The 26,912-nt window shown below is 52.8% G+C and overlaps 1 protein-coding gene across 2 annotated transcripts; it reads right to left on the bottom strand.

Moving 5' to 3' along the window:
- Positions 1-26,172, bottom strand: SLC37A2 (solute carrier family 37 (glucose-6-phosphate transporter), member 2). 2 transcript variants are annotated; one of them, XM_012001688.1, is made up of 19 exons: positions 25,810-26,172; positions 12,265-12,346; positions 11,832-11,925; positions 11,627-11,705; positions 9,895-10,030; positions 9,382-9,458; positions 8,402-8,568; positions 7,721-7,758; positions 7,273-7,425; positions 6,846-6,936; positions 5,321-5,383; positions 4,881-4,966; positions 4,325-4,373; positions 4,057-4,130; positions 3,723-3,801; positions 3,521-3,618; positions 3,179-3,243; positions 2,933-2,989; positions 1-1,120 (listed from the first exon to the last, which is right to left on the bottom strand). In XM_012001688.1, the coding sequence occupies exons 1-18, from the start codon at positions 25,866-25,868 to the stop codon at positions 2,959-2,961; spliced, it is 1,521 nt and encodes a 506-aa protein (XP_011857078.1). In that variant the 5' UTR covers positions 25,869-26,172; the 3' UTR covers positions 1-1,120; positions 2,933-2,958. The 2 variants fall into 2 exon arrangements, with proteins under 2 accessions (XP_011857078.1, XP_011857079.1); XM_012001689.1 differs by lacking the exon at positions 2,933-2,989.
- Between the last annotated feature and the right edge of the window lie 740 nt (positions 26,173-26,912).

Raw genomic sequence — 26,912 nt, 5'->3', positions numbered from 1 at the left:
GCAGGTCAAAGGGAATCTATTGGTGCCAATGGGCAACTTTAGGGTCAGATGGAGGTGCCAAGAGCTAGCCAGAAGACTGAGTGATCCAGGACTTGGGGTGGAAGGAGGATACAGAAAAGTGGCAAAGGGAGCGGCAGATGGCGCCAGGCGACCACACCTGCAGCAACTGCCTGAATGAACCATGCATGCCCTCACATCTTGCCAGTCTTGTCACCGCTGGCACTTGTGCTCAGGGCGTAAGTCCTTCTTGTGTCCATTGTCTACTCCATTCCTAGAGCAGAGCTGGCATACAGTAGGCACTCCTTGGCATTTCATTCTCAAAATACTTAATACACATACTGGTATTTTTAGTCATGCCAACTCCTCTTTCTACTCTCCCCACAGCACTGGCCCCCAGTCACCTTCCACTGAGGACATTACGGGGCCAGGATCAGAGTGAGGCAAGGGAGGCACTCAGGGCCGGCCTGTGCCCAAGAGGGAGTGCCCCCTCAAATTATGTACTGAAGGCAGCTCCCCTGCCTCGCCCGAGTGTTGGCCCTGGAGAAACAGCAGTGATGGGCAGGTAAGGGAGCTATCAACAGGCCTAAATGGAGGGTAGAAGAGGGCCCAGCTTGGGGAAATGCACAGAGAAGACTGTTTCATGGATAGAGGGACAAAGAGAGGCTGGGCTCCTTTGACGGAGTGAGATGCCCACCTACAGATACAGGCAGATTACAGAGATTAAAATTTAACATGGGAAGGAGAGATGCACATTTTCCAGGCCTTGGCCTTGTGAAGCCTTCTGTCTTGGAATCTGAACAAGCAAGAGTCTGAGCATATCCTTCCCTTATCAAAATGGAGACACAACTCAGCCCCAGTCCCATGCCCTTTGCTTGTAGCTTCCAGAGCTCAGGCCCCTGAATCTTCTACTTCCTCGTGCTTGGCAGTCCCCTTCCCATGGAGAATCTCTGTGTCCTTAGGCAGCCCTGGGTCTGGACTGGGCTGGCTGATGTTCAGTTAAGAGGGGTTGCCTCCCTTACTTGTGGAAGTTTTCATTGTCTTGCCCATGGGGAGCACACTGGGGACCCAATTGGGGCCTTCCATGCTGCTCTTCCAACTGGGGCCTCATATTTCTTTATACCTGCATGAAGAGGAAAGAGGGGCGGAAGAGAAAGTGAGACGACTTCATAAGCTCCTGCTGACTGGGGAGAGGAAAGACAGGGTCCCAGGGTCCCGTCGTCATTGCTTTCATCTCAGTTCTCTGTAATTAGACCTCTCAGGCAGGAAATATTAAGCTACATTAATACTTAAAACCTGGCCTGGCGCAGTGGCTCACGCCTGTAATCTCAGCACTTTGGGAGGCCGAGGTGGGCGGATCACCTGAGGTCGGGAGTTCAAGACCAGCCTGACCAACATGGAGAAACCCTGTCTACTAAAAATACAACATTAGCCGGGCATGGTGGCGCTTGCCTTGTGGTCCCAGCTACTCGGGAGACTGAGGAAGGAGAATGACTTGAACCTGGGAGGCAGAGGTTGCAGTGAACTGAGATTGTACCACTGCACTCCAGCCTGGGCAACAAGAGTGAAACTCTGCCTCAAAAAAAAAAAAAAAAAAAAAAAAGAAAGAAATTAAAACCTTACAATGTTCATGCCACATTTGACAGCTTTACAAAGCAACATCACATATCCCATCTTATCTCAGCCTCAGGTCAATTCTGCCGGGTATTCAGGGATAAGCATCGCCGTTCATACACAAAGATGTGGTAGTTCAGAGAATCTGGATGCTATGACCAAGGTCTCATGGAGTGAGTGGAGAAAGCGGGACTGTCCAGGGGTTTTTGGATTCCAAGTCCAGTGCTCTGTCTGCTCTGACAAATCACTGCACACCTCACACACAGGCTCCCTGTGGAGAAGGACCAGCCTGGGACAGCGGTGGCAGTCCAGAGAAAAGCAAACAACCCCCAGGCCCAGGTTCAGTGTTAGGCTGTGCCCGAGCTCTGAGTCTCTGCCTCTCACCTCCAATGAGAGGCTGCTGCGAGGCAAGCTCACACATCGAAAGCCAGACACAACTCCAGGCACCGAGCAGTTGCTCACTAAATACTCCTTCTCCCTTTTCGCTGCTCTTCTTCTCCTCCCACCCTCAGGCCTGGCTCCAAGGAGCACGGGCACAGGAACTTTGCCCTTCCAGGACAGGCAGGGCAGGACAGGTGCTCTGTGTGCTCCCTGTGTCGTGTGTCTTCCTGCTCTCACTTTCTCTCCCCTGCGTGGTGTCTTCCTTAAGTGGAAGTGCGTCCCCGGATGCGTGCTGGTTACCATGACCCAGGGGGTTCCTCCTCACGTTTGCCATCCAGGCCAGGTCCACGGCTCCGGCCAGCTCGTTAGCGGCCTCCTTGTTAGCACCAGGCTCCTGCTCAGGACGCCCAGCGGGAGAGGGCCGCCCACCATCCGACCACCAGCACTGTGCAGCCTCAGCCACTAACCTACTGGTGCCACCACCACATCCACCACCACCAGACAGGAGGCAGAGAGCACACCAGGCCAGCACCCGTGCTTGATTCACGTTTGTTTCAGAGACTTTGATTGGTAGTTGCTGTTTTTCTGCATACCCCAGGCAGAGGGGCCAGATGACCTTGGTTTCTGAACTTCAGGAGGCACTTGCAACTCAGTCTCAGCTCAGAGGGAAACTGGTTTCCCTATTTCTGCCTCCTCTGTCCCCGGAGGGCACGTCCAAAGTTCTAACACTGTCCCTCAGGGAGGAGGCCGCCAACCTCTGTGGCATCTCAGACCCCTTGGCAAACGCCTCCCACGCACTATGCTCTGCTGAGGCTGAGTCTTTACAAGTGGCCCCGAGAAAAACGAGAAAGTTGGAAAAAGTCATACTGCAGGACAGAGGATTTGCATGCAGCCCCCATTCAAATGGCGCTTGAGTCACAGACTCGAAGTAAATACTCACAAAAGTCATGGGACTTGAGGGAAATACTATCGCTGGTGGGTTAGGACCACACTAGAGCTATGGAGACACACGGGGACAACAGGGGACAGGTTAGCAGGGCGGGGCCACCCAGGGACTGGCTCAGTGCTCCTCAGGTCTGGGCTGGAGGAGCCTCAGCCTGCGTTTGGAGAAACCGAGCCCTGGGCTGATTCCCATGAGAGGTGGGTTTGGCAGAGGGGGGCAACTTCAGCTCCCCGGAGGACTCACCCACTGCCTCTGCTCAGGGACACCTTCCAGGCCAAGATCTCTTTGTACACTAACCGACAGAGGAGCTGTGGAGCACAAGGCGCAGAGGGAAGGGAGGGCACCGTTAGCATTGAGCACTGAGTGCCCAGCGCCAGGTGACCCGTGGACCGGCAGCGGAGAAGGGGGAGAGACACACTCCCATTTGGCAAGGGGTCACTCGGGAAGGGAGAGTGCTTCCGAGCAAAGGGCAGCTGCTCTCATTACCCCAGAACCCCCAATGGCCAATGCTTTGGACCTCCAGGGTTGCAGCCTCGCAGGACGGAGCATCCCTCAATACCTATCTGTGTACCCCAAGACTCTTACCAAGCAGGCTAGGACGTCGGCAGAGATAAGCATGTAGAAGACGTTGTTCCAGCCCGTGGGGGAGATGAGACCAGCCAGCAGAGGCCCCAGAGCTGCGCCTGAATAGAGCATAGCCTCGTGAGCAGGGGGACCTGCACCTCCCCTGCCCACCGGAGGGCACTATGCCCAGGGGCCGCCCCACAACAGAGCTAGAGTCACAGACCTATGGAGCCGGTGCCGTCGATGATGGCCGTGACTGTGGACAGGGCTTTGGCGTTGCCCTTCAGGCTCTTGTGAGTGCCCTGGAGAGAGACAGTGGAGTGGGAAAGCCCAGCCGAGCGGCTGCAGGAGCGGAACCAGGACAGGAGAGGGGCTGACTCAGGGAAGGTGGTGACTGGGGTTTGGCCTTGAGAGGAGAGGGGCCCATGGTACATTCTGAAGGACTTTGATGGTTTCTCCTCTGCGGGATGGGAGACAGTGGGAAATGGACCTGGAGATGGTGGCCCTGACCAAGCCCCCAGAGTGGTTCCTGGCCCTCGGGAGGTGGCCCCACTTACCAGGTCAGCAGAGACAGCAGTGGTGATGAGCGCGTATGGGCCGTTGACCAGGCCCCCGCAGATGATCAGCATCACTGGGACGGCACAGAGACAGCCCAGTCAGAGAGGAGGTACCACTCACAGCCCCAGCCCCAGGGCAGGAGCACCCTCTGGCCTTCAGCCCTCCCAGCCCCTCCACCTGCCAGTGCCCCCACGTGGGCTGGCCTCATGGGGCCCCCAAGGCAGTGCCTTTCCCATGGCCTGGCAGGACTTGCAACCTCCTCCTCACCTATGGAGCTGGTAATCCCGTCCTGGCCAATGTAGTTGTACAGGAACATCTGAGAGAGGAGAGGGGAGAGGCAGAGTCACCCAGAATCCCTTTGCCGGCCTGGAGCCCTGAGGTCTGGAACAACCGTCTCCTGCCCTGAAACCCCAGAAGGCATCCTATTCCTTTTCCCTCGCATACCCAGATTTCTCTGGTCTTTAAATGTCCCAGGATGGACGGCCTAAAACGTAGTACTCTATCATCTCCCTTTCTCCCAACAGTCTTCTCTCAGATTCAACCTCAATCTCTTCTTTCCTTGATCAAGACGTTTAGGAGGTGGTCTCCTTCTCTACCAAGGCCAAACAGTCATGAATCTCCCTCTAAAGTCTGCAGTCTGGCTCTTTTTCCAAGGTGCCTCTGCTGACCCTCGCCTCTCCTCCCCCGTGTGCGCACAGGGATGCACGTGCACGTGTACACAGAGACATCCATGTGTGTAACACGTGGACGTGCACACAGGCCAGAGGCCCACACAGGCTCCTGCTCACATGCGTTCGCACTTTACCCTCGAGGTTATACGCACCATGGGGGCAGCCAAGATGAGCATGACGCAGCAAGTGGTGGCCCTGCCATTGGTGTAGTCAGAGATGAGCCCTGCCATGATGCCGCCTGGAACACACACCCACTCACACACTGCCTCCCAGACAGGACCACCCATCCCCTCACCTGGCACCCCAGCTGTGCCCAGTGCTGGCCTGGGCCTGCCAGGAAGAACCAGCAGAGCTGCTTTGTCTGCAGCCCTCCCCTTCCTCTAGTGCCCAACACTACTGGAGACCAAACAAAAGGGCATCTATCTTAGGCCCACCCAGCCAGGCAGGAGCAGAACTGAGAATAAACCCAGGAACCATTTTTCCTCTGGTGCCACCTACCCGGGTCATAGCCCATTGGACCTGTCCCTTCTTCCTGCACCCCACAAGAAAAGAGGGGAAGGGAGACTGCTGGCAGAGCAGGGCAGGGCCTCACCTATGATGCCACCGACATCAAAGAGTGTAGACAGGTCCCCAGCCTCCTTGGCACTAAAGTGAGCTGTGGAAAACACAGGTATGTGGTCAGACCTGGGATTCAGGACAAACATCCTTGAGCGTCACAGCTAGAAGCCCTGCAGAGCATGATCCAGGCCACTGCCCCCTTTTCTGAGGAAGAGCTAGGGACGTGTGGAGCAGGCTGGCCAGGGCCACAGGGTGAGAGTGCAGCAGTTTGGACAGATGCCCTCCTGGTCCCGTCCTGTACTGCCCTCTTCCCCTGCAGGATGACCTTCACCTCCCAGAACAAGCCCTCCCTGGCAAGCCCTGGGATCTGGCCCCCAAGCCTGCTGTCCCGTGGGCACCTTTCCCCTGGAACGCAACCTGAGCTCAGCCCAGCCCTTTCTCTGCTTCACTGGGGCCCTAGCAGCACTAGGCGCTCTTCCCGTTTACCTGAGGCTGTGCTCATACACGGCCAGGAAGGAGACTTGCAGGGACACAGGGGCCTCAGGTAACAGGCCTTGGCTCCATGTTTTAAAAAAGGAATGTCCAGAAGCCGAGATTGTAGCCCCACCCTCGAGATTGCCTCATACTCTGAAGTCAGCACCAAGGCCACAAAACAAAGAGTCACGGTGTCCAAGAAGCTGCCCTAGCGCTCCACACTGTCACAGAGAGAGGCCCCGACAGCTGCAGGGCAAGCTACGGCTTGAGACTTGGCCATGAGTAATTCCTACAGTATCCTGTTCAGAGCAAGCACAATGTGTGGCAAGGCGCTGTTGTTCCTCCCCAGGGCTGGGAGGGAGGGGAGCAGTACTGGGGTCCTCAGCCCTGGTGGAGCTTGGAGGCTCCTGGGGGCTGGGCAGGGCGGGGTGGGCTGCTCTTTGGTAGCCCGACCTATGGAAAAGCCGAGACCCAGGCCAGGTGGACATGAAACATCCTTTTCCAAGTGATCTCTTCTCATCTGTACATCCCTGGGCAGGGGCAGCAGGGCGTAGGTCCGTGAGACAGGACGGAACACCAGTGCAGCCCAGCAGACCCAGGCATAGGGGCATCAATCCCCTGAGGCCCCACTGGGAGACCACCATGGTCACCACCAGGCTACAAGGAGTGGGGTCGCTCATCAGGCCCTCTTCCTTGGACTGGGGACAGATCTGGCAGGCAGGCCTTTCCTAGCACCTCCCAACCCTCCCACCTATGAGCCAAGCAGCCTGGAGGGGGCTTCTCCTACACTAAGGGCTAGAGAAGAAGATGGCAAGAATTGCAGAACAGAGCTCTGAGTTCCTAATCCCCAGCTCAGTTCCAACGGAGGGAAGGTGGCTGGAGTCAGGGTCTAGGGGGTAGCGTGCTGGGTTTAGCTTTCGTTTAAATAAAGAACTAAATCAAGCTCCTTTCACTCTAGGAGAGGTTCAGCAAGAATTCTGCCTATATACTGGAATCACAGGTATCACCACGACGGGCTTCCTCTCCCACCAGAGGTGGCCTTGGCCTCCTCAGAGACCCCTTCATTCCCCTTCTCTTGGACTTACCCACATTGAAGATGTAGAGGGGCAGCCAGTAGAGGAAGGTGTAACTGACCAGCTTGGCAAACAGCAGACACAGAGAGAACTCGACCACGCCCTGGGGAGTGCAACAGGGGGCACATGGGAAGGGGTCCAGAGGTCCTGGGTTCAGTGGTGGCCCCGAGGGGTGCTCAGCACCACCCCAGTACTTTCCATCACCTGCCACACAAGGCAGCCTCCAACACATCCAGTCCCAATAAAAGCAACATGACCACTGTGCAAGGTCGTTTCGAGACAAGTCTCCCACACTGCCCTCCCCAGGCAGGCTACGCAGCTTACATCTCCCCTACAAAGAAGTTCTAGAAAAAGAGATCACCCAAGCACCCCATCTCCTCATCACCAACAGAAAAATATGGAGAGCCCCTCTCTCTCCTCCATTCCACAAACTTCTTACTGGGATCCGGAGCGCCCCAAAGAAGTTGATGGCAGCAGGCTCTTCACACGGCCCCTTGGAGGTTTTGGCCACAGTCTCAAGGCCGCTGTCTCTGATAGAGCAGGGACTGTTCCCAGGGTCCTCAGGGTTGTCCTGGTTCTCAGCTGGCTCACCCTGAGCAGAGGAGATGAGCCCTGATGTGGGTGCGTCTGTGTGCTGCCTCCCACCAGCTGAAGGTGCAGCCCAGGCAAGAGACACTGGCCCCCAGGATGGGGAGGTACATGTTCATCTCGGGCTGGACTGACCTGCCAGACCCATCAGGCTGTAGGGCCAACCCATGTGCCTAGCACTAGGTCTGTGAGGTCAGTGAGGGCCAGAACTCTCTGCTCTAGCTCCCCAGGCCTCTCTGCGTCCAGCGCTCTGGATGGAGTTGGAGGGCAGGGACGGGGCTGGGAGGGCTCACACTCACATGGTGCTGAGGAGGGGAGCAGTCCACATCTTCTGGGTCTGGAAAAAAAAATCGCCTTCTAAGAAGCTTCCCAACCCCCCCAATCCCAAGGTGATTGCCAGGCCCTCACCTTGCACTGGGTCTAAGACATCCCAGGAACCGGCCCCACCTCCAACTCCTAAGGTGGCCAGTGTGTGTCCCAGCAGAAGGGAGCAGGGCCTGGGGCTCAGGAGACAGATTTCTAGGCCTGGCTTTCCTAACAACCAGCTGTGTCACTACTGCCTCTTGGAATTTAGTACTCTTAGCTACAGAGTGGCTCTCATACCTGGCCTGGCTAGTGCACAAGGCCACCTGCAGCAAGTGGAGAGCCTGGTCACTGTAAGAATGTCCCTTCAACTCCACCTTCCTTGCTCACACCTCTCAGATTCAACCAATGCTTGCCAAGCACCTCCTATGGGCCAGGCATTTTAACTATGGTGTCTCAGTTAAGCCTGCAGAAATCCTACAAAATAGACATTATTATTACTATTATTATTTTACAAATGAGAAAATAAAGGCTCTGAGAGATTGTCCAAAGTCTCAAGGCTGGTCCTCCCATTCTGTGACCAGCAATCTTTCTGGTAGATCCAGCTGCCTTCTCCCAGAAATCGAGACATTCTAGGCTCACTTGTGGGGTCTGTGGGGAGTGAGGGGCCCACTCACGTTCGATGAGGAAGAGGAAGGTGATGATGCCCATGATGGCGGTAATGATGCCAGGCACGATGAACGACAGGCCCCACTGCCCATTCACCCAGATGCCGGCGATCAGGGAGCCCAAGATGTTGCCCACAGATGTGTGGGAATTCCAGATGCCCATGATGAACCCCCGCCTGGAAGGGAGGGAGAGAAAGGAAGAGGGTAGAAAAAGTAAAAAGCAAAGCACATTGTTCATAGCAACAGCCCCAACCAAGCTCTAAAGCTGGGCTGACTGCAGCTTCCCCAAGGCACCAAAGACTGAGCCCCAAAGCCGCAAGTCAGCAAGGAGTGGGAGACCTTGGGTGGTGTCAAGCAGGTGGCTGCGGAGCCTGCGGTCTCGCTCCCCCTGCCCAGCTCCCTGAGTGAGTGCCGATGGGAGCTCGAGCCACACCAAGGCCATGGGGGCCCGGCCCTCGTTCTTTTCTGTCCCACCATCTCACTCTAAAGCACTGTCCTCAACCAGGGACATCTGGTAACAGCTAGAGATTTTTGATGGTCACAACTCGGGGTGTGCTACGGCATCCAGTGAGCAGATGCCAGGAAGGCTACTACTAAACAGCCTGCAGTGGTAGGACGGTCCCCAAACAAGCGTCCAACAGCCCAGAAAGTCAGTAGTGCCGACGTCGAAAATCCCTTCTCCGAAGCAACTTTGTTTTGCACACAAGCCAATTAAGTGGGGGAAAAGTTTTATAGGTTTTTGTCTTTGTTGAAAATAGAAATTCATCTATTATTAGAAAAAAGCATAACTAAGGTTGCCTGCTCTATGGGTTAAAGCCTCATCAATGAGAAAATCAGTCCTGCTTTTAGCCACTGCTAAGCATGTGAACAGCAACTCAGAGGCCGCTTTCTGACCCTTCCCTCTGAAATCACATCAGAGGCCACAGTGACCAGCTCGGGACCCCCAGCCCTCCCAATCCTTCCCACTCCTCCTCCCTTGTCACACTCACTTCCCCTTCCCGAACCAGTTGCCAACGCAGGTCACCACAGAAGGCCAGCCTGTGGTCTGGACGAGTCCATTACAGACCTGCAGGGAGAGGGGAGGAAGGGTGGGAGCAGACCTGGGCTGAGCAACTGGCTCCCTGCTCTGACCACTCTGGGCTGAGGAGGTTCAATTCTTTGGCCAAGGAGCCCTCCATACCCCACACTACAAACCCTGCCCTTCCCTTACACACATGCCACACCTCCCCAGTGTCATGAGCTGGCTTCTCTCGCTCAAGATTGTTCAAGCAGAGACCAAGCCTCTCGGGCATCAGAAGTGACCATGGCATTGTGCTCAAGGCCAACTCGCTGAGTGAATAAATGCGGGGGCAGTAGGACCAGGAGGTGGAACCCAGTGCAGTGTAATAGACAGCACCAGACGGGGAGCCAGGAACACAGGCTCCCATCCGCTGTGAGCGGCGGTCTCCCAGGTCCTTCCCGAGACGGGAACACAGGCCCAAGTGCAAGACGGTGACTCATACCTGGATGACCACAAAGTACCAGAGCTCGTGGATGTTCCAGAAATATCCCAGGCCAAAGAGTGAGGTGAAAAGGCCACTGAGCAGCATTCCAGCCGAGAGGTAGTAACGGAGCGGAAGCCGCTCCCCGAAGACCCCACTGGGGAAGAGAAAGTTGGATCTGCGGTTAAGCTCCTCTGAGTCCACCTCAACTCCCTACCACACTTCTGCCCCCGCCACACTAGGAAGTGGCTCTGGCCAAGGTCCCACCAGTGACCTCTGTGTGGCCATGTGACGGGGCCAACCTCTGTCCCCCACTGCTTCTGTGACACCTGGCCATGCTCCATGACTTTAGCCTGCCCATCTTCCTCGCTTGGCCAGCCGCTCCCTGTCGTGGATCTTCCTCTCGGAGCAGCCTTTTGCATCACTTTTATGGTTGTAACAACCACCCATAGGCTAAATAGCTCCACATGCATATCTTCAGGCCTGATCTGTCTCCCAGAGCTTCACAGTCAGTCGCAGCCAGGTGCCTCCTTTATTCAGATGCCCCTGGGGCATTTGAAACCCAGTGCTCTTAAGCTGGATTCCTCTTCCTCCTCCTGCCAACCACCCTGACGCCTTCATCATCCTGCTATCCTTATCTGAGTGAATGCCACCCCTTGGCCACTCAAGCCAGGCTCAGAGCTCCCTCAGACTCCCGCCCCTCCTCCCCACCCCTCACATTCAGTCTCCAAGACTCACCCGGCTACCTCTTAGCTAGTGCTCCAGTACATCGCCTCTTTCCACCTCTATCACCACTATAGTAACACAAGCTCAACAGCTTGGGCTGTTGTCAAATTGGTCCCTCTGTGTGACCAGTCTCATCCACCTCAGCATCACTCTCAGAAATGCCCATCTGGATGGGACGCCCTGGCGAAAACCCTTCCATGCATCTCTGCCCATGGACCTCATGTGCAAATGACCTCAGCCCTCAGCCCTGCTGCTACCTTCCCTACATTGTCACTCCCTCCATACACCTGCCCGCAGTTCCTCCCGTAGGTCATGCTGCTTCTTCACATTTGCCCTACTTGCTCCTGCTATTCCTTCTGCCCAGGTCTCCATCTGCACCGCCGTGCCCAAGTCCCTTGCATCAGGTTAGGCACCATCTCCTCCAACAAGCCTTCCCTGACCGCTCTGCTCTAGCTCAGCTTGGACTGAGTAACGACCTCAGAGCTCCCAGAACACCCGATGGCCACGTCTGTCATGGAGCCGGCCACAGTTTTAGCACCAGCTGCCGATGCATCCATTGCCCCCACTAGCCTGTGAGCTCTCTAGAGGCAGTTTGCAGCCTTATCGATCGTGGCTTCCTGGCAAGGAACAGCATGCTTCCCGCGCTGGTTTGGATGCAGCAGAGGACGGGGATTCTCCCAGCTATATGTGCACGCAGGGCCATCCTTAAAGGGTCCCAGTCCATACCCACCAACTGTGCTATCTGAGTGAACAGACTCAAAGGCAACATCCAGGAAAACCTTTCCAGGCAAAAAAGCTGCTACCAGTGGGAGTCTACCAGGCGAAGGAGCAGGCCTGCGACCGTGGTAAGGCACGGAGGATGGCTGTGGGTGGGTTGTATGTGCAGCATCCCTGATCTCACTCCCACATTGGGGAGCCATCACTCCCTGGTGGGAGTTCGCTTCAACCCAGCTGCCCCCAGGTTCCTTAAGGGGAGGCAGCAGCTCTAAATCCTCCTCTTGGTCACAGGCTCAGCCTCTGTCCTTACCTGATGAACATGCCAATGGCATAGGCGACGAGGAAGGCGTTGTCCACGCCCGCCAGTAACTCCTTGTAGTTGTCCTTGTCTGAAAGCAGATGGGAGGAACAGAAAGCTGACTGCATGGATGCCCCTGCAGGAAGCCCTCCCTGGACAGCCCCTTCTCGAGGAAGAGGGAATGGGGAATGGGAAGAGCACCTTGCCCTGTGCTTACCAAATGGGGCCCAGCTGCACCACATAGTGTCATTGAGACTGTGAGTATCATTGATGGGTTTGATCTGCTCCGAGCAGTTCTGGTGCAGACGGCTCTGGAGAGGCAATGGGGCACACAGGTCAGGGGTTGACCCAGAGGGGAGCAAGCAACCACCTGCCCCAACCATACCAGAGACACTGCCTCCTAACCAGATTCCATGTCCCCCTACTGGCACCTCCTCCTGCAGGAACTGGCTGCAGGGGAAAGCGGCCACATCAGAGCCATGAGCAGCATCCACACAGCCCAGGGGCCCTGCACGCTTATTCCATCTACAGCCACCCACACAACTGTCTTGGGGAATAAACTCAAAAGGAGCCTCGGTGGCCATGGGAAGGGGTAAGGACGGTTATGATAGTATGCTTCTGCACTCCTCCTTGCTGCCAGCCAGCCTCACTTTGACGACACTGATGGGCTTCCTGGACATGTGATAGCAGGTGTAAATGAGGAAGGTCAGCAACAGGATGGAGCCTCGAAACCTGCAGGAAGGGACGGCATCTGTGTTAGTGGGAAGTCAGCCCCGGCTGGAAGTTCTGGGCCGGCATCCCCAACCCGTGTCCCCTCTGGCAGTCCCAGGGCCTGGGCACTACCAGCTCTTTCCTTCTTGGTGCAGAGGCCAAGGGGAGGCTGGGAAAAAATGCCCAGAGGCCAGGGTGCCCAGGGGACCTGTCTCCCTGGTCCCAACTCCTGAGGCCTCTGTTGGAGCTGGCTCAGCCCCAGCCCATGGGAAGCACCTCTGCCTGCTCTGACCAGCTGGCAGCACCTCTGCTTTTCGTCGGCCTCCCTGAGGTCAGGACGCCTGTGTGTGTGCGTGTGTGCAGCAGAGGTGGGGGCAGGGAGTTCGAGTGGTTTTCACATGTCTGAAATGATTGGCGGTTGGAAGGAGACTGAGTCAGTCAGGAGAAGTGTCTGCTTTTAAAATGAGGTCGACACTCCTCTGAAGCTTCCACCAGGGCAGACACAGCACCTCCTTCAGCCAGGTGGTAGTTGGAAAAGAGGTGGCAGTGGGACAGCCGGTGACAGACCCAAGCCTTCTTCTTAGTCTCAGTCTGTCCATCCCACTGGATACAGCCCATTCTTTCCATCTGTGACTCACACACATGTGCTGTCTCCCACTCCTCACGTCTCATCCCATGCCCTGGCCCAGGATGGAAAGAACAGTCCAGTTGGGTGGCACTCAGCATTTCCACTGCGCCCTCGCTGCTCCCCGAGCCTGAGGCCTGGGGAAGGACCCCAGAGCCCTGCTGAGTCACTGTCTGCTTCCTTGCCGCAGCCAGGAGCCAGGACATGCATGGAAAATAGGCCTCAGAGTGGAGCCCCAGTCCAGGAGAAGGGGCCAGGAGTTAGGCGAGACCCAGGGCTCACTGAAGACTTCATGGAGAAGGGTCAGGAAAAAGGGTGGGAGGGCTCCTGAAGCTCTTTCTGTCCTGGCTGTGAGAGCCCAAGGGGGGGACACTGGATGCTCCCTCTGCCTAAGAATCCTCCTTCAAACCCACTTCCCCCAAATGTGGCACGAAGCAACACCCACTACCACTTGGGAAATAAAGGGGCATTTCCGCGAAGCATGAATGGGCTTGGGCTACAAGGCTCCTTCTCGCTTTGCCCCTGGATTGAGCTTCCTACCTGAGTCCCCACAGTCTGTCTTCTTGAGAGACTGAAGTTGCTCCTGCCCCTCCACAGCTCTGCTAAAATGCTGTCAGTGCCTTTCCATCCCATCCGGCATGAAGGTGCAACAGTGTAGTCTGGAATGCAGGCGGCTCCACGCCCCAGCCTCTCTGACCACCGGTTCCCAAAGGTGCACATGTGGGTCAGAGAGGTCCTCTAGGGACTCAGGTTGTCTAGGGAAGCTGGGGCTACTCCAAGTGCCTGTCACAGTGACTGACATGGGCAAGCTTGTGGCAACAATGTTTTCCAGGTTCCACCTATTGCCATACGGCTCATGACTCTTAGTTCAGGGACTTCTAGAATCTGAGGGCAATCCTCTGAGAGACTTTGAAGAGGCTGTCCAGCTGGCCTTCTGTAAAGAGCAATGGATGGAAGAACCCTGCAGCCCTACAGATAGCACCCACCAAGCCCTGCCTGGGATGCACCTGGTTCAGGGGGAGGCAGGAAGCTTTGCATGGCACCTCTCACTAATTGCCTGTGTAGCCTCCCGGGAATCCCTAAGCCTTTTTTTTGGCCTCTGGTTTCCTCATCAGTTACACATGGCTGCTAGCATCAACCCTGTCTGTCCCACAAGAGAACACAGCATGACTCTCCCCCAGTCCCCAGGTCCCTGGTTATACTGCCGCTGAGGCCCCCCAGTCAGTGGGACCAGCCTTCACGACCACATGGACGTGCCAGGGCCTTTGCCAAGATGTTTGACCACTGACCATGGTGACAAATCAGATCCTCTCAGTGTCTGAAAGATCCCTGGGGGCCTCGGGGCCCCAGCTACGACTGTTCTTTCATCACAGGCTCGGCAGTGAAGCCCTTGCTGGCTACGTAGCCTGGTGTTGACTAGGAAGCCAGACTGCACCTCCACACTCATGCTGAGCCCTCCCAGGGCTGGTCAGAGCCAATGGGGGCCCGGAGGCACAGCCTGCTGCTAGCACCCCTTCCCCTCCCACCCCACTCCCCCCGCTGCACTGTGTCAGCTCCAGCCTGCCCTCCCCGACTCCGCTGCTTGTGGCCCCAGGTGTTCTTCCTTATTTGCCCCATGGCCCTTTTGTCTGGAGTCCTGTCCCTGCCAACCTCAGTAGGAGGAGCTGTGCCCATTTCTAACATCTTGATTCTCTTTGGCCGAAGCGAGGCTGCTCTCCCATGCATCCCTGTGCCCATCCTGCACCAGGCACCATGCTACAATCCAGCACTAGCAAGAGAATCTATGAGCGGGATCTCCACCTGCCTGGGCACACAGGTCAGCCGGGAAACAGTTAGACCTGGTGTGATGACACTATAAGAGAGAGCCCTAGATAGCACAGAGGAGAGACTCCGAGCCAGAAGGAGGGAGCAGTGTCGGGAAAGGATTCCTGGAGCTGAGGCTTCAAAAACAAGCAGGACGAGGCCAAGCGAAGCACAGCTGGGGCAGGGAGGACTGCCAGGGACAAGAAGCAGCGTGCACGAAGGCATGGAGGTGTGAAATGACACTACCTGTTTGGGGAACTCTGTCTCGATGGGGATATCTGAAGGGTGAAACTAAGTCAAGCAGAGGAGCAGAGGTGGCTGGGAAGGGCAGGGGCCTCAGGTGGCATGGCGCAGGGCCTCAGATGCCAAGCTGTGGCATTTAGGCTATCTGTGGAGGTGATGGGAAGCCACTGAAGAGAGCGGGAGTTCCCAGGTCAGCAGCTCTGAACCCCAGCCAGCCTAAGCCAGGTGAAGACCCAGGGCTGCGCCCTGTAGGTTTTGGTGGGAAGCGCAGACAGGCTTCCTCACTAAGGCTCAAGGCCAGTTCCCTGGGCCTTTTTCATCCTGCCAGCCACTCCCAGGCACATGGCAGCATCACAGGGGACCCCAGGTGGTGGATGTCTATAAGAGAAAAGAGTAAGGACTTGGGAATCAGGCAAAAGCTGGTTTCATTCCTTACATCTTTTTACTCATCGGAAAAGCAGAGTCTGTCACCTTTCTCAGAACTACTGATGGGTTAGTGAGATGCACCTAACCAGTCTGAAACTGCTCCTGATGCCCAGCAAGCGCTTAGATGACAGCTAGTGTGCTGCCAATTTTCAGACGAGGAAGAAGGGCTGGAGGGGTGGAGGCGGCCCACATTGCTCTGTTAGGGGAGCCAAGTGGGGTCAGGGGCTGAACCAAACTCTCCTGGGAAGTGGAGGTTCTAGGCCCTGGATTTACCTGGAAGGCAGAGATGTGGCTGCCAGCCTGGGACCCTCCACCCCACCTCCCACTGTGCATAGCTGGGTCTAGATGAACATAAGGATTCTCTGGCTCCTAGAGTTCTGGCCTTGCCTGTGGTGGGCTCTAGGGCTTCTTGGGGAGCCTACAGTGGGACATAGGGGAGACTCCAGCCCCGGGGCCCTCCCACCTGCTCCCCTGGGCAGACAGGAATGTCAGCAGGGGTCCCCACTTGCATCCTGACCTGGTAGGTTCCAAGATTCCAGCCCTGCCCTCCTCCAGGTGGTGGCCTGATATCCCTGTCAGCTCTGACCCCAACTCCCTGAAATCCACCACCTGGAGTCCCCCATGATCCTGCCGGTAGAAAACCTGACACACCCAAGGTAGCAGGAGAGTCATGAGTCTTGGGGGTGCAGGGGGTCCTCAGCTGTGTTGTGTGACACTAGGCCTGGCACTGGCCACTTCTGGGACTTCCTTCCTGGCCTCCAGAGGGATGGAGGGACGAGCTCAAAGTCACACCACTCGCTGGGCATGGCATAGTTGGAGCTGGGCCTCCTCCGAGTCTGGTGCTCTATCCATTCCCCATTGTCAGGGCCTCCTCCGAGTCTGGTGCTCTATCCATTCCCCTTTCTCTTCCTAAGAGAAAGATCAAGGTGCCATGGTCCACAGGAGACTGGGAACTTCGGTCAGGCTAAGGGCTAGGCTAGACGGAGGCCAAGACTGCCAAGCTCACACTAGCTTCAGGAAGGCAGCTGACGCGCTCCTGCATTTAGAACCCGCAGGTTTCACTTCTCCTGTCACCAGTCCTTCCCTCATGAGTCAAGAGGTCCCAGAAAAGAAGCAGGGCACAGAATATGAACAGCCAGGCCTTGTCTAGCTGGCCCCAGGGTGGCTGTGACAGGGAGGATGGCAGCCCAGGGGCTGGGCCGGGCTGGGCAAGTAGGCCAATGATCAAAGGATGGAGGGGAAGATCCCTGGCTGCTCCAAATGGGGTGGCTGTCTGATGGCCCTCAAAGACTTTGTTAGCAAGAGGTGGCACTTCTCAGAACCCACCTCCCCCCACCGGATACTGGTTACTGAATAACCAAGTTAGATAGAGAGGTCGACTAGCTATCTCTTAACTATTAGCTGACAGTCCAATCTACTCTTTCGAAGAAGCCCGATAATAACTTTATCGACCTCGTTGAGACTTTGCACTAGGAATGCTTCTGGGGTAAAAATCAAGAAATGGCATCTCCCAAAGCAGCAACAGATTAGAAACAAACAAACAAAACCCCCAAAAGACCAACTGCCACCACCACTGCAACAGCAAAAACCAAGAAACAGCCCAGCAGAGGGACGCTGCTCCCGGGATGTCAGAAACAGCCCCTGTTCCCCAGTGGCTCCCTAGCCACTCCCCCGTCCCAGGCTGGGCTGGCTGTGGCTACAGGTGACTTTGGCACTTGTCCTGAGAAAATGGACTCAGTGGCCTCTTCTCGGATGTGACTGTTCTGAGACTAAGCAGATCTGAAAAGGATAGAGGGCTGGGTACAGTAAGAACCTGGCTGGGGTCAATGGCGAGAGTGCCCACCTCCCCCCGCCAAGCCCTCCACCAGCACTGGGAGATATCCTGCTAGGAAAAAGCCAGCCAGGAACAGATACCACAGGGGCAGAGCCCTGAGCCAGGCCTTTAGCATGCAAGACAGGACAAGGCTCCCTCTGGGAGGCGCAAAGCTCTCCCAGGGCAGCAGCCAGCCCCTCAGGGAACCCTCTGTTTGCTGTCCTTCCTCCAGCTGAGACGTGGGCGCATGCTCAGAGAGATCAAGTTGACTCAGAGCTTGCCCCGAGAGCCTTCCCAGAGAAAGAAGCCATTGGCCAGGAGCCACGAGGAACTCAGGACGTTTGAGAAGAGATTGGTGGCTCAGATGACAATCTGTTTTAGGAAAGAGGAAAATATAGGACGGATGGTTTTGCTTTGGGAAGAAAGCTGAGTAGGGGACCCTGAATGGTCAGGCAGAATGAAGACAGGCTTCACGCTGCAGCAGGGGCTCCGATCAGCAGCCGGAATAACGGGGAGGGTGGGAGTGCTGGTGGAGCTCAGAAGAGGCAGCCAACAGGTTTTAACTTGGTGTCTCTTCTGAAGAAAGGTTGTGTAAATAGCACTGATGAAAGCATGTTGATGATGGCAGAGCTGCAGTCCTGCTTAGAGGTGTAGGAGGATGGCCTTCCTTCTCCTGAGCAGGAAGGGTCCAGGGGACAAGACCTGAGCCAAAAGCCAACAGGAGAGTAGTGACACTGCCCCCCCACCCCCCGCCCCACCCCCACACACACCAACTTAGTGTCTGTGTCTGTTAGTGACTCAGATAGGACGTCCTGGGCTTCAGGGACTCTACGCCTGGTGTCTGTCCTCAATTCTGCTGTTACTTTGGGACTATCAACTCCGACCCCAGCTCTCAGTTGATACAGAAACTTGACTGGAAAAAACAAGGCCTTGGCCAACCATACAGACTATTTCGAAACCTTGCTGCTACCTTCTAGACCAGCCCACAGGGCCTGAGTCAGATAGCCCCACCCCAGGCCAGTGAGGTGCACACCAGTCCACTGTAGGGAGGGAAAGAGGAAACAGCAGGGTGGAAGAGGAAGCCCAAAAAGCAGCTGGGGGAGAAGCTGCTGTCACGAGGGGTGGGGGATGGGACCTCCAAAGGCTCACATGCCCCTTCTGGGGGGCTGGAGTAGGGATCACGGGCTGAGCCTCCAGGTTCTCCCCAGGAGCCCTCATTTCCTATTCCAAGCAGCCTCTTCCCATCAAAGCTCATTTTAAGCAGCCCTTTCTGCTGCCCTTACCATGCACCTCTTTGCAGTCAGCAGGAAAGTAAGATATGAGAGAGCTAGCCCACAGAACAAGGAAACGGACCTCAGACTTCAAGCAAAATTGGCTGAGTCCTTATTTCTGGTTCTGCCACTTCACGTGACGTTGGGCAAGTTGTTGTACGTCTCTAAGCCTCAGTTTGATCTTCCTTTAAATAAGATCATACACTCCTGCTGAACGAGAGTGTTATAAAGATTAAATGAGATATCCTGGATGTGGAAGTGTCTGGCACACAGGTTATCTCTCGGTATGCGTTTGAATGTCTTTCTCCTGCGTCCTCCTCAGGGTGGGCACCAGGAACCGGCAGTGAAAGCCCTTAGCTAACTCCATAGGGCAGAACCATCCATCCTAGCTCAGCTGTGGCCTTTTCCAGCTCACAGGGGAAGATCGAGGTGTGGGGAGCTCACAGCTCCTGCTCTTCCTGCCTGCCCAATTCGCCCTCCTGCCCATTCCTGCTCATCCAGCTGTGGTCACCCTGGTATTTCCTCCCACAGGCTTTTCTTATGCACGTTCTGGGCTGTCCCCTCAGAGGGCCCCAGGAAATGGGCCCAGCCCCATAAGGACCAGCTGCAGTCATTTCCCATGCTGCCAGGCACTCCCAGACACACCCGCACAGACACTGGCACAAAAGGCAGGAACCAGCCAGGCTCCGGGCTGGGGAACCTCCGGTGCTCTGTGGCTCTGAAACGCCATGGACAAGCCACTCATCATCATCCTGACAAGGAAGGCCTAACAGGAGGAGGACAGCAACATCTTCCTGGGCAGAAACTCCACCGCCTCTGACTCTTGCTTGGATGTCTGCAGCTGTCTCCACACACCTGGCGCCATATGACTCCCAGCCTCCTGTCCAGGGGCGCCCTTTGTTCCTGCCAGCTGGAGCTACATGTTACTACTTCATAGACAGGGGACGGGCCATGTCTCCACTTGCATGCCTTTGCCGGCTCTGTGACCTCTGCTCAGAACACCTCCAGATCCAAGTCAAAGACTTCCTTCTCCTAATGGAGATGAATCTCTCCCTTCACAGAAATATATAAGCACCTAGCCAATACCAAGTATGCTAGACACTGGGCTAAGTGCTGTAAGCAGTTTCTCATTTAACTTCACCAAAACCCTGTGATATAGGTACATCATTATTTCCATTTCATAGATAAGGAAATTGAGCCTTATTGGAGATGTTAAGTGATTTGTCCAAGGCCAAATGGCCATGTAATCTTTTCCCCACCCAACGCTATCATTAGGAAGGCAGTGGAAGGACCATGGGCTTACGAGTCAGACTAATCTTGATTCCAACTCCAGCTCAGTCATTTATCAGCTGTGTGGCACTGGACAGGCTTACATAACTGCTCTGTGCCTCATTATACTCATATGTTCCACAGGGAAGCTAACATTCACCTTGCAGTTCCACAAGAATTACAAATAAACAATGCCTGGCACAAAGTAGTAGGAAAAGCAAATAGAATATAGTCAATCATTAGTGTTTACTCAGTGCTTCACATCAGCCTGGCACTGACCTAAGTACCTTACACATAGTACCTCATTTCAACCTAAAAACACTCGTGTGATACAGGTATTATTATTACCCTCATTTTACAGAGGAGGAGTCCAAGGCCCAGGGCCAATCCACTTTCAGCTTCCTGTTCTATCTTCTTCACTTCTTAAATGGGGGACATGTGAAAGCAGTTAAATGTGACAGAGACTTGATTTCTCATTTTCAGACTATAAGTCTTTATTTTTATTTGTCTCCACCCTGGACTGTATTTTGTTTAGCACAGGAAAGGTGAATTGGGTTAATATGTATCTGTAATAACAACATCATCATCACTAATGATGATAGTAAAAGCCGCCATGTATTCCATGCTTCCTGTATGCCAGGCAATGTATACACATAATATCTAACCTTTTATGTGTTAAATGCTCAACAAGTTGGTTTTCTTCAAAATCTCCCCAACCGACTTCTGCACTCCCCTTGCTGGTCCTCTGAATGACATGGCACATGGGAAATGTCATCCTTTGGCACTCAATAAGCAGAGCAGGGCCTTCCAAAATTGCTGACTATGTGTACACACCCTCTGTCCGGCTTGATTCTTAGTTCCAAGAAGGTAGGACCCTGTCTTGACTGTCTTTGCAGGCCTCAGAGCTCAGCATAATAATGGACCTACAGAAGAACTACGTGACATTTAGTGTTTGATAGGAATCCAAACCTAAACTTATCTGGAAGGAAGTAAAAGGATACCTACTGAGTACCCTCAATCAGCCACAAGACGTCAAGAATATTTCCTTATATTATCGCATTTATCCTCAAGAACCCATCTGACTTTTACTGATGAGGAAACTGGGGCTCAGCAAAGTCAAGGCTCACAGTGGTGAAAGGATTTCAACCCAGGTCTGTCTTAAATCCCAGAGATGTTGGGGAACACAGCAGCTGAATTCACACCTTGAGAAGTGTGAAAGTGAAGAGTGCTGGAGGCTAGAAAAAGTCATGTTATGCGTATTACTGAGCCCTTCTAGAATGCTAGTGTGTTCTAGATGGTTTATGATGATCCACTCTCCCCACTCCCCATTCTCTCTGAAATGTTAGTTACTTTGGTTAAAAGATATAACCAAGAGAAAGTCATGTTATGCGTATTACTGAGCCCTTCTAGAATGCTAGTGTGTTCTAGATGGTTTATGATGATCCACCCTCCCCACTCCCCATTCTCTCTGAAATGTTAGTTACTTTGGTTAAAAGATATAACCAATATACTTGAATGAGACTCTACTAGGTGCAATAGTGGCAGAGAAGTATGATTTTGTATACATCGTATTGAAACCTGTTTTTGTTTATTAAAAGGAAAAATATTACACATAAGAAAAATGACTGGTTGTTTCAGAATAAGAAAGAGAACAGTGAAGCTCAAATCTGAATGGATAAATTTGTAGGTCTGTAGAAAGAAAATTTGATTTGTCTTAGATTATAGTACATGCAAACAATAAGTCTGAAAATAAGAAATTAAATGCGTTAAAATTTTGCCAAAGTTGGCAAAATCTTGATGAGTTTGAATATTTAATTTAAAAAGAGGGAGGGCTCCTGGAAAACCACAAAGATTTGTTCTTTCGTCTTTTAAAAAGAGAGGTGCTAGAAATAATTAGATTTATTTAATATGTTAATATCGATCAATTGCTTAGAAATAATTGTCAAGTCAGAAGAGATGCTCAGCCTTCTCTAGGTTAAATCTATATTGGTAAAATATTATTATTTATCTAAATATTTGAGAAATTATATGCTATATGAGAGTTGTGCAGATTTCTCAATGCCCTCTCTGTACATGACATGTTTCTATTTATCAGCACCCTGATGGTGCCTTCCCTGATGACAACAGTATATATGTGTTACTAGTCACGATTTCAATTATTATTTAAAATGTTACTGGAGGCTGGGCACAGTGGCTCACGCCTGCAATCCTGGCACTTTGGGAGGATGAGGTGGGAAGATAAGGTAGGAGGATGGCTTTAGGCCAGGAGTTTGAGACCAGCCTGGGCGACATAGCCAGACCCTGTCTCTACAAAAATAAAAAACTTAGCTGGGTGTGGTGGTGCATGCCTGTAGTCCCAGCTACTTAGGAGGCTGAGGCAAGAGGATCCCTTGAGCCCAGGAGTTTGAGGCTGCAGCGAGCTATGATTGTGCCACTGTACTACAATCTGGGTGACAGGGCAAGACTCTGTCTCGAAAAAATAAAATAAAATAAAATAATAAAATAAGTTACTGGGCTGCAACTTTCCTTCTTTAATTTAAATCTAGCATCTTCCAGGCCACTGGTTTTCAACTGGAGTTGTACATCAGCCTTTCCTATGCAGTTTTATTAAAATACAGATGTTTAGGACTTACCTCAAGCTCACTGAGTATCTTCAGTCGATATTCTTGGCATTTTATGTAAATTATATCTCAGAAATTTTATCTATTATAAGATTTTTTTCTCTGTAAAAGTCATGTTCATTTTTATAAATTAATATCATGTTCATTGTGTTTTTTGAAATTAGCCTTATATTTTTAGACATTGTCTAGATTTTTTTGTTGTTTGGATTAGCATCTTTTTGTTTTGCACACCACAGAAGCAACCAAATTTCCTTGTCAGTTGCATTATTCTTGTCATGAATTCTTATCAGATCATTCATTCTTGAAAATTATCAGTAATAAGTTAATCAACACTTTTTAAGTCTCTGTCACCTACAGATAGTTTTTATTTTATTCTGATGCTTCTTAAGGGCTCTGTATTCAGTTATAGAATAGAGGGGGAGTTTTTGTTTTTTGTTTTTTAAGAGATGGGATCTCGTTGTGTTGCCCAGACTGGAGTGCACTGGCTATTCACAGGCATGATCATGATGCACTACAGTCCCACACTATTGGGCTCAAGGGACCCTCCCACCTCAGCCTCAGGAGTAGCTGGGACTGTAAGCATGCCACTGGGCCTGGCAGGCCAGAGTTTTTGTTTTTAACAACCGAGAACTGTCTCAGAAAAGCACTGTACTGAGTAATTGCTCTCGGGCATAGGCTTCTGATGGCACCACTTAGACAACATTAAGAACGTACTAGTGGACTGAGTCAGGAGTTCCAGAACTCTTTAGTCAAGGAGCAGATAAGTTTTTGAGATTGCTAACCCAAGATTCAGCGGAACAGAATTAATCACACTGGACCGCATGAACTGGTGATGGATGACTGTCTTCTAGGTTCAGAATATTGTTGATGTTGTTATAGTGTTCTATCTTCTGGACATATAAGGAAGACCTTTCTCTTTCTTCTTAGGCTATATTAACCCATAACAACTTAGTAGATTCTGCTTTCATAAACTGAAATGAAACACTTATAAATATATTTTTCTCCCTACCTGACTCCTCAGAATTCAGAAACTCTCATGGAATCTTCTTGCTTTTCATGGCAATATGGTTATTTGCACGGGTTGAGTAAGTTTTGTTTTTTTTTTTTAAACCAGTACATAATTAGAAAAATTGGTTGTTCAACCAAGACCTTGCCTGGATGTTGTATTTGATCAGGATGTCTATTTAATCAGATACAACCAGCCTCCTTTAAAAACTGAGGTTCACTCTATGGAGCCAATACTAAGAAAACCCTCCCAAGAAAACGGGCTTACTGGGTTTCCAGGTTTACAAGCCAAAAGGAAGGTCACTCCCTGACTAGCCCAGAAACTTTAGGATATTTTGGGGACCCTGAGAAGAGGAATTTGCCCAAATATATCAGTACAGTAGGTAAAACCTGGTGGAGACAGTTTCTCGACTCGGCTTCTAACGTCAGGACAATAAATAATTAAAGGCTTTAAAAAATCGAATCTAGGATTCCTTATGAAAACTTTCAGTCAAGTTTATTAACTTAACAAGGGCTATAGGGTAAAACACACTTGTAGTACCTATGTACATAATCAAGTCAAATTCAATGAGACCAGCTTTATTTTGTGATCAAGAATACTCTTTCTAGGAAATTTTTAAAAAATCAAAACAGGAGAGACTGTAGAAAAACAATGTATGTCCGTGGAAAACTATGCCTTGTCTAGCGGATAGTCCTCCAGGTTATCAGATTCCAGCTTTTAATTGACCTTGAGCTATTATAAAACTCTTTGAAGTGGTAGGTAACTGAGAAGTCACACAAAATATACCTGTGAAGATTATTTCAGTAGTCTTCCCTCACAACCTGTAGAAGACCAGTTTGGTCTCAATATTCCTAACCTATATATGAATATATTCTTTAGATTCTCTTTTTGAAATTGTAAAATATACATAATGTAAATTTTGCCATTCTAACCATTTTCAGTCTACATTTAGGTGGCATTAAGTATGTTCACATTGTCTCTCAACCATTACCATCATCCATTTCCTGAACTTGATCATGTTCCCAAACTGAAACTCCATACCCATTAAACAATAATTCCCCAATCCCCCTCTCTAAATTCTCTTTTGAACCGAAATCTTTAACATGGGTTCATTTTTATGTCTTTGTGAGAGTCAGAATTTTAACCTTTTTCTGAAAAATAACTTTTAACAGTCTCCAACACAAAAAACACTAGGTAGATAATCTAAATTAGTGAAGAAGGCTAGAATTGATGAGAGCTCTCAACAATTAAAAAATGTGTAGGGTAGCCAATTGTCTCGTTTCGCCCAGGATTGAGAGGGTTGCCGACAAAAGACTGTTTCAAAACCAGGACAAATTGGCCATTTTAATAGCATCTGCCGTATCTAAAGGGGACTCCTCAATCCTGTTCATTTAATTTGGAAATTTAGGCCCGGTATTGCCACATCATCCATTTTTCTTTTCTTTCCTTTTTTTACTTATAGAGACAGGGAGGGGTGTGACGGGGGAACCGGGGTGGCGGGGTGGTGGTGGTCTGGCGATGTTGGCCAGGCTGGTCTCAAACTCCTGGCCTCCTTCAATTCTCCCATCTTGGCCTCCCAAAGTGGTGGGATTACAAAGATGAGCCACCATGCCCGGTCCACATCGTCTGTTTTTCAAGAGAAGTCTGGAATCTAGCTATTTTTGTTAAATTTTATTTGTAAATAATGGTAACTAACACAATATTTTAAAAACTGTGCAGACCAAACGGACTGCTCCAGTGGCTGACTGCCTCTAAGAAAGAGTGGCTGAAACCCCTCCACCCCACCTTGCAGCCCAACATGTGGTCCCTGCGGTCAGGAAGAGAATCACTGTGAAGCCCCTCGCCCATTGCTGAGGGGCTGCCCTGCTCTGCTCTGAGAGCTGTGCCCTTTCCAGGCGCTGAAAGGCCTCGAGACGAGCTCCCAGGACCACTGAGTTCTGGCCTTGGCGTTCGAAGGCTAAAGGAGACCAAGAGGGACACTCACAAACCCCAGGGGCCACCCCTTTCCTCTACCATCCCCTGGTCTCGGTTCCCCAGCCTGCGAGCCCAGGTTCCCCAGCTGCTCAACTACAGAAAGGCGCTCTGAAAGCGCCCTGGGTGTGTGTTAGGAGGGGAGGATGGAAACGGGAAACGCTGGAGACCCTCCCCGGCAGCCTGTTCTTCACCAGTGTCACAGAGTCAGCGTCGCGGGGTCTGGGGGAGGGCGGGCGGAGTTAGGCAGGGAGGGTTATCAACCTCCGAGGTGGGCGCCGCTGGAGGAGCCCGCGACCAAGTCCCGCCAGCACCCCTGGCCCTGGCCAAGCGACGCCAGGGCCGATCTGGGGGTGATCTCCGAGGCCCCTCGCGGCCCCCCGCAAGCCCCGAGCCCGGGAGGTCCTGGTGCGCCTCCCTCCCCTGCCCCGCTCACCAGCTGTCCCTGGAGAAGGCGCGGAAGAACCAGACTCCCGGAGCCAGAGAGGACCGCATTTTGCCCGACCGGTACCCAAGGCTGAGTCGACGGAGGCGGCTACGGAGCTGGGCGCGTGTCCCGGGCGGGACTGGCTGTCAGCGGGGTTTAAATGCCCCGCCGGCCGGCCCGCCCTGACCCCGCGGCCGGAGTACGGCAGCGCCCGCCCCCTTGCGCCTGACCGCCCTCGGGGTTGGGTCCAGCGCAAACCTGCCGGTCATCCCTAGTCCGGCCGCTGGCACCACAGCGCTCCGGTGCTTTGCTTCCTGGCCACGGCCCGACAGCTCTGAAGTGCTGGGGCTCCCCTTTCCGCCCTGCGCTCTCTACCTCACCGCCCGCCGGGGAACCGAAAGCAGCAATCTGGTCGCTGTCCGGTGTGACGTGCCTGCCTGCCCGCACTACCCCGCAGCGCTTCCTGTCCTGAAAAGCCGTGGGCTCCGACACGAGTGGGACACGAGATGCTGGAGGGCTGGAAGTCACACTCAGCGGCCCCGCATGACACTAATCTCAGTACTCGCACCTTCTGGGAGCGCAGGAGTTTTTTTCGTGGGCGGGCGCGGGGGGGCGACAATATTTGGCCCAAACACAGCACAGGTTCAGGCTGGGGCTTCCTGCCCTGCTCATATTCCACAGGACCCCACTCTTCCCCCACTTCATAGACACTAGCCCTCACGCGCTCCCGCCATGACAATGTGGCAGTCACTCCTGCTCTGCCTTCTGGAGGCAAGCAGCCACCAGGCAGACTTCTGTGGTCCTGAAATGCCTCTAAACTGAAGATTTCAGGGTATGTTTCCACTGATAATTGTGAGATCTTGTATATGAACCCAAGGGTGAACTACAAAGGACTGCAAAGGGAAGTAAGTATTCCCCTGAGGAATAAAGTTAATAGAACATAAAATAGGAGTGTCTGAGCAAATGGGTTTCAGCCCTAACCCCACCCTGCCCCTAATTCCTAGGAGTGCCCAGGCCCTATGCGCAAGGTCAGAGAAGTGGAGTAACAACTCCACCAAACAGATTAGGACCCAGAATAATGGGCTTGGCTGGTCCCAGCCCTAGAATCATGA

Source organism: Mandrillus leucophaeus, unplaced genomic scaffold, assembly GCF_000951045.1.
Source record: "Mandrillus leucophaeus isolate KB7577 unplaced genomic scaffold, Mleu.le_1.0 Scaffold669, whole genome shotgun sequence".
Classification (NCBI taxonomy): domain Eukaryota; kingdom Metazoa; phylum Chordata; class Mammalia; order Primates; family Cercopithecidae; genus Mandrillus; species Mandrillus leucophaeus.
Note: the sequence above shows the minus strand (reverse complement) of the source record. Positions and strands in the feature narration are given on the sequence as shown.

Coding starts and splice junctions, on each gene's coding strand:
- SLC37A2 (XM_012001688.1), bottom strand. CDS start 25,868: ATGCGGTCCTCTCTGGCTCCGGGAGTCTGGTTCTTCCGCGCCTTCTCC. Junction 11,706..11,831: donor GTGCAGCTGGGCCCCATTTG/GTAAGCACAGGG, acceptor ATCTGCTTTCAG/ACAAGGACAACTACAAGGAG. Junction 4,374..4,880: donor TCATCTTGGCTGCCCCCATG/GTGCGTATAACC, acceptor CTCCTCTCTCAG/ATGTTCCTGTACAACTACAT.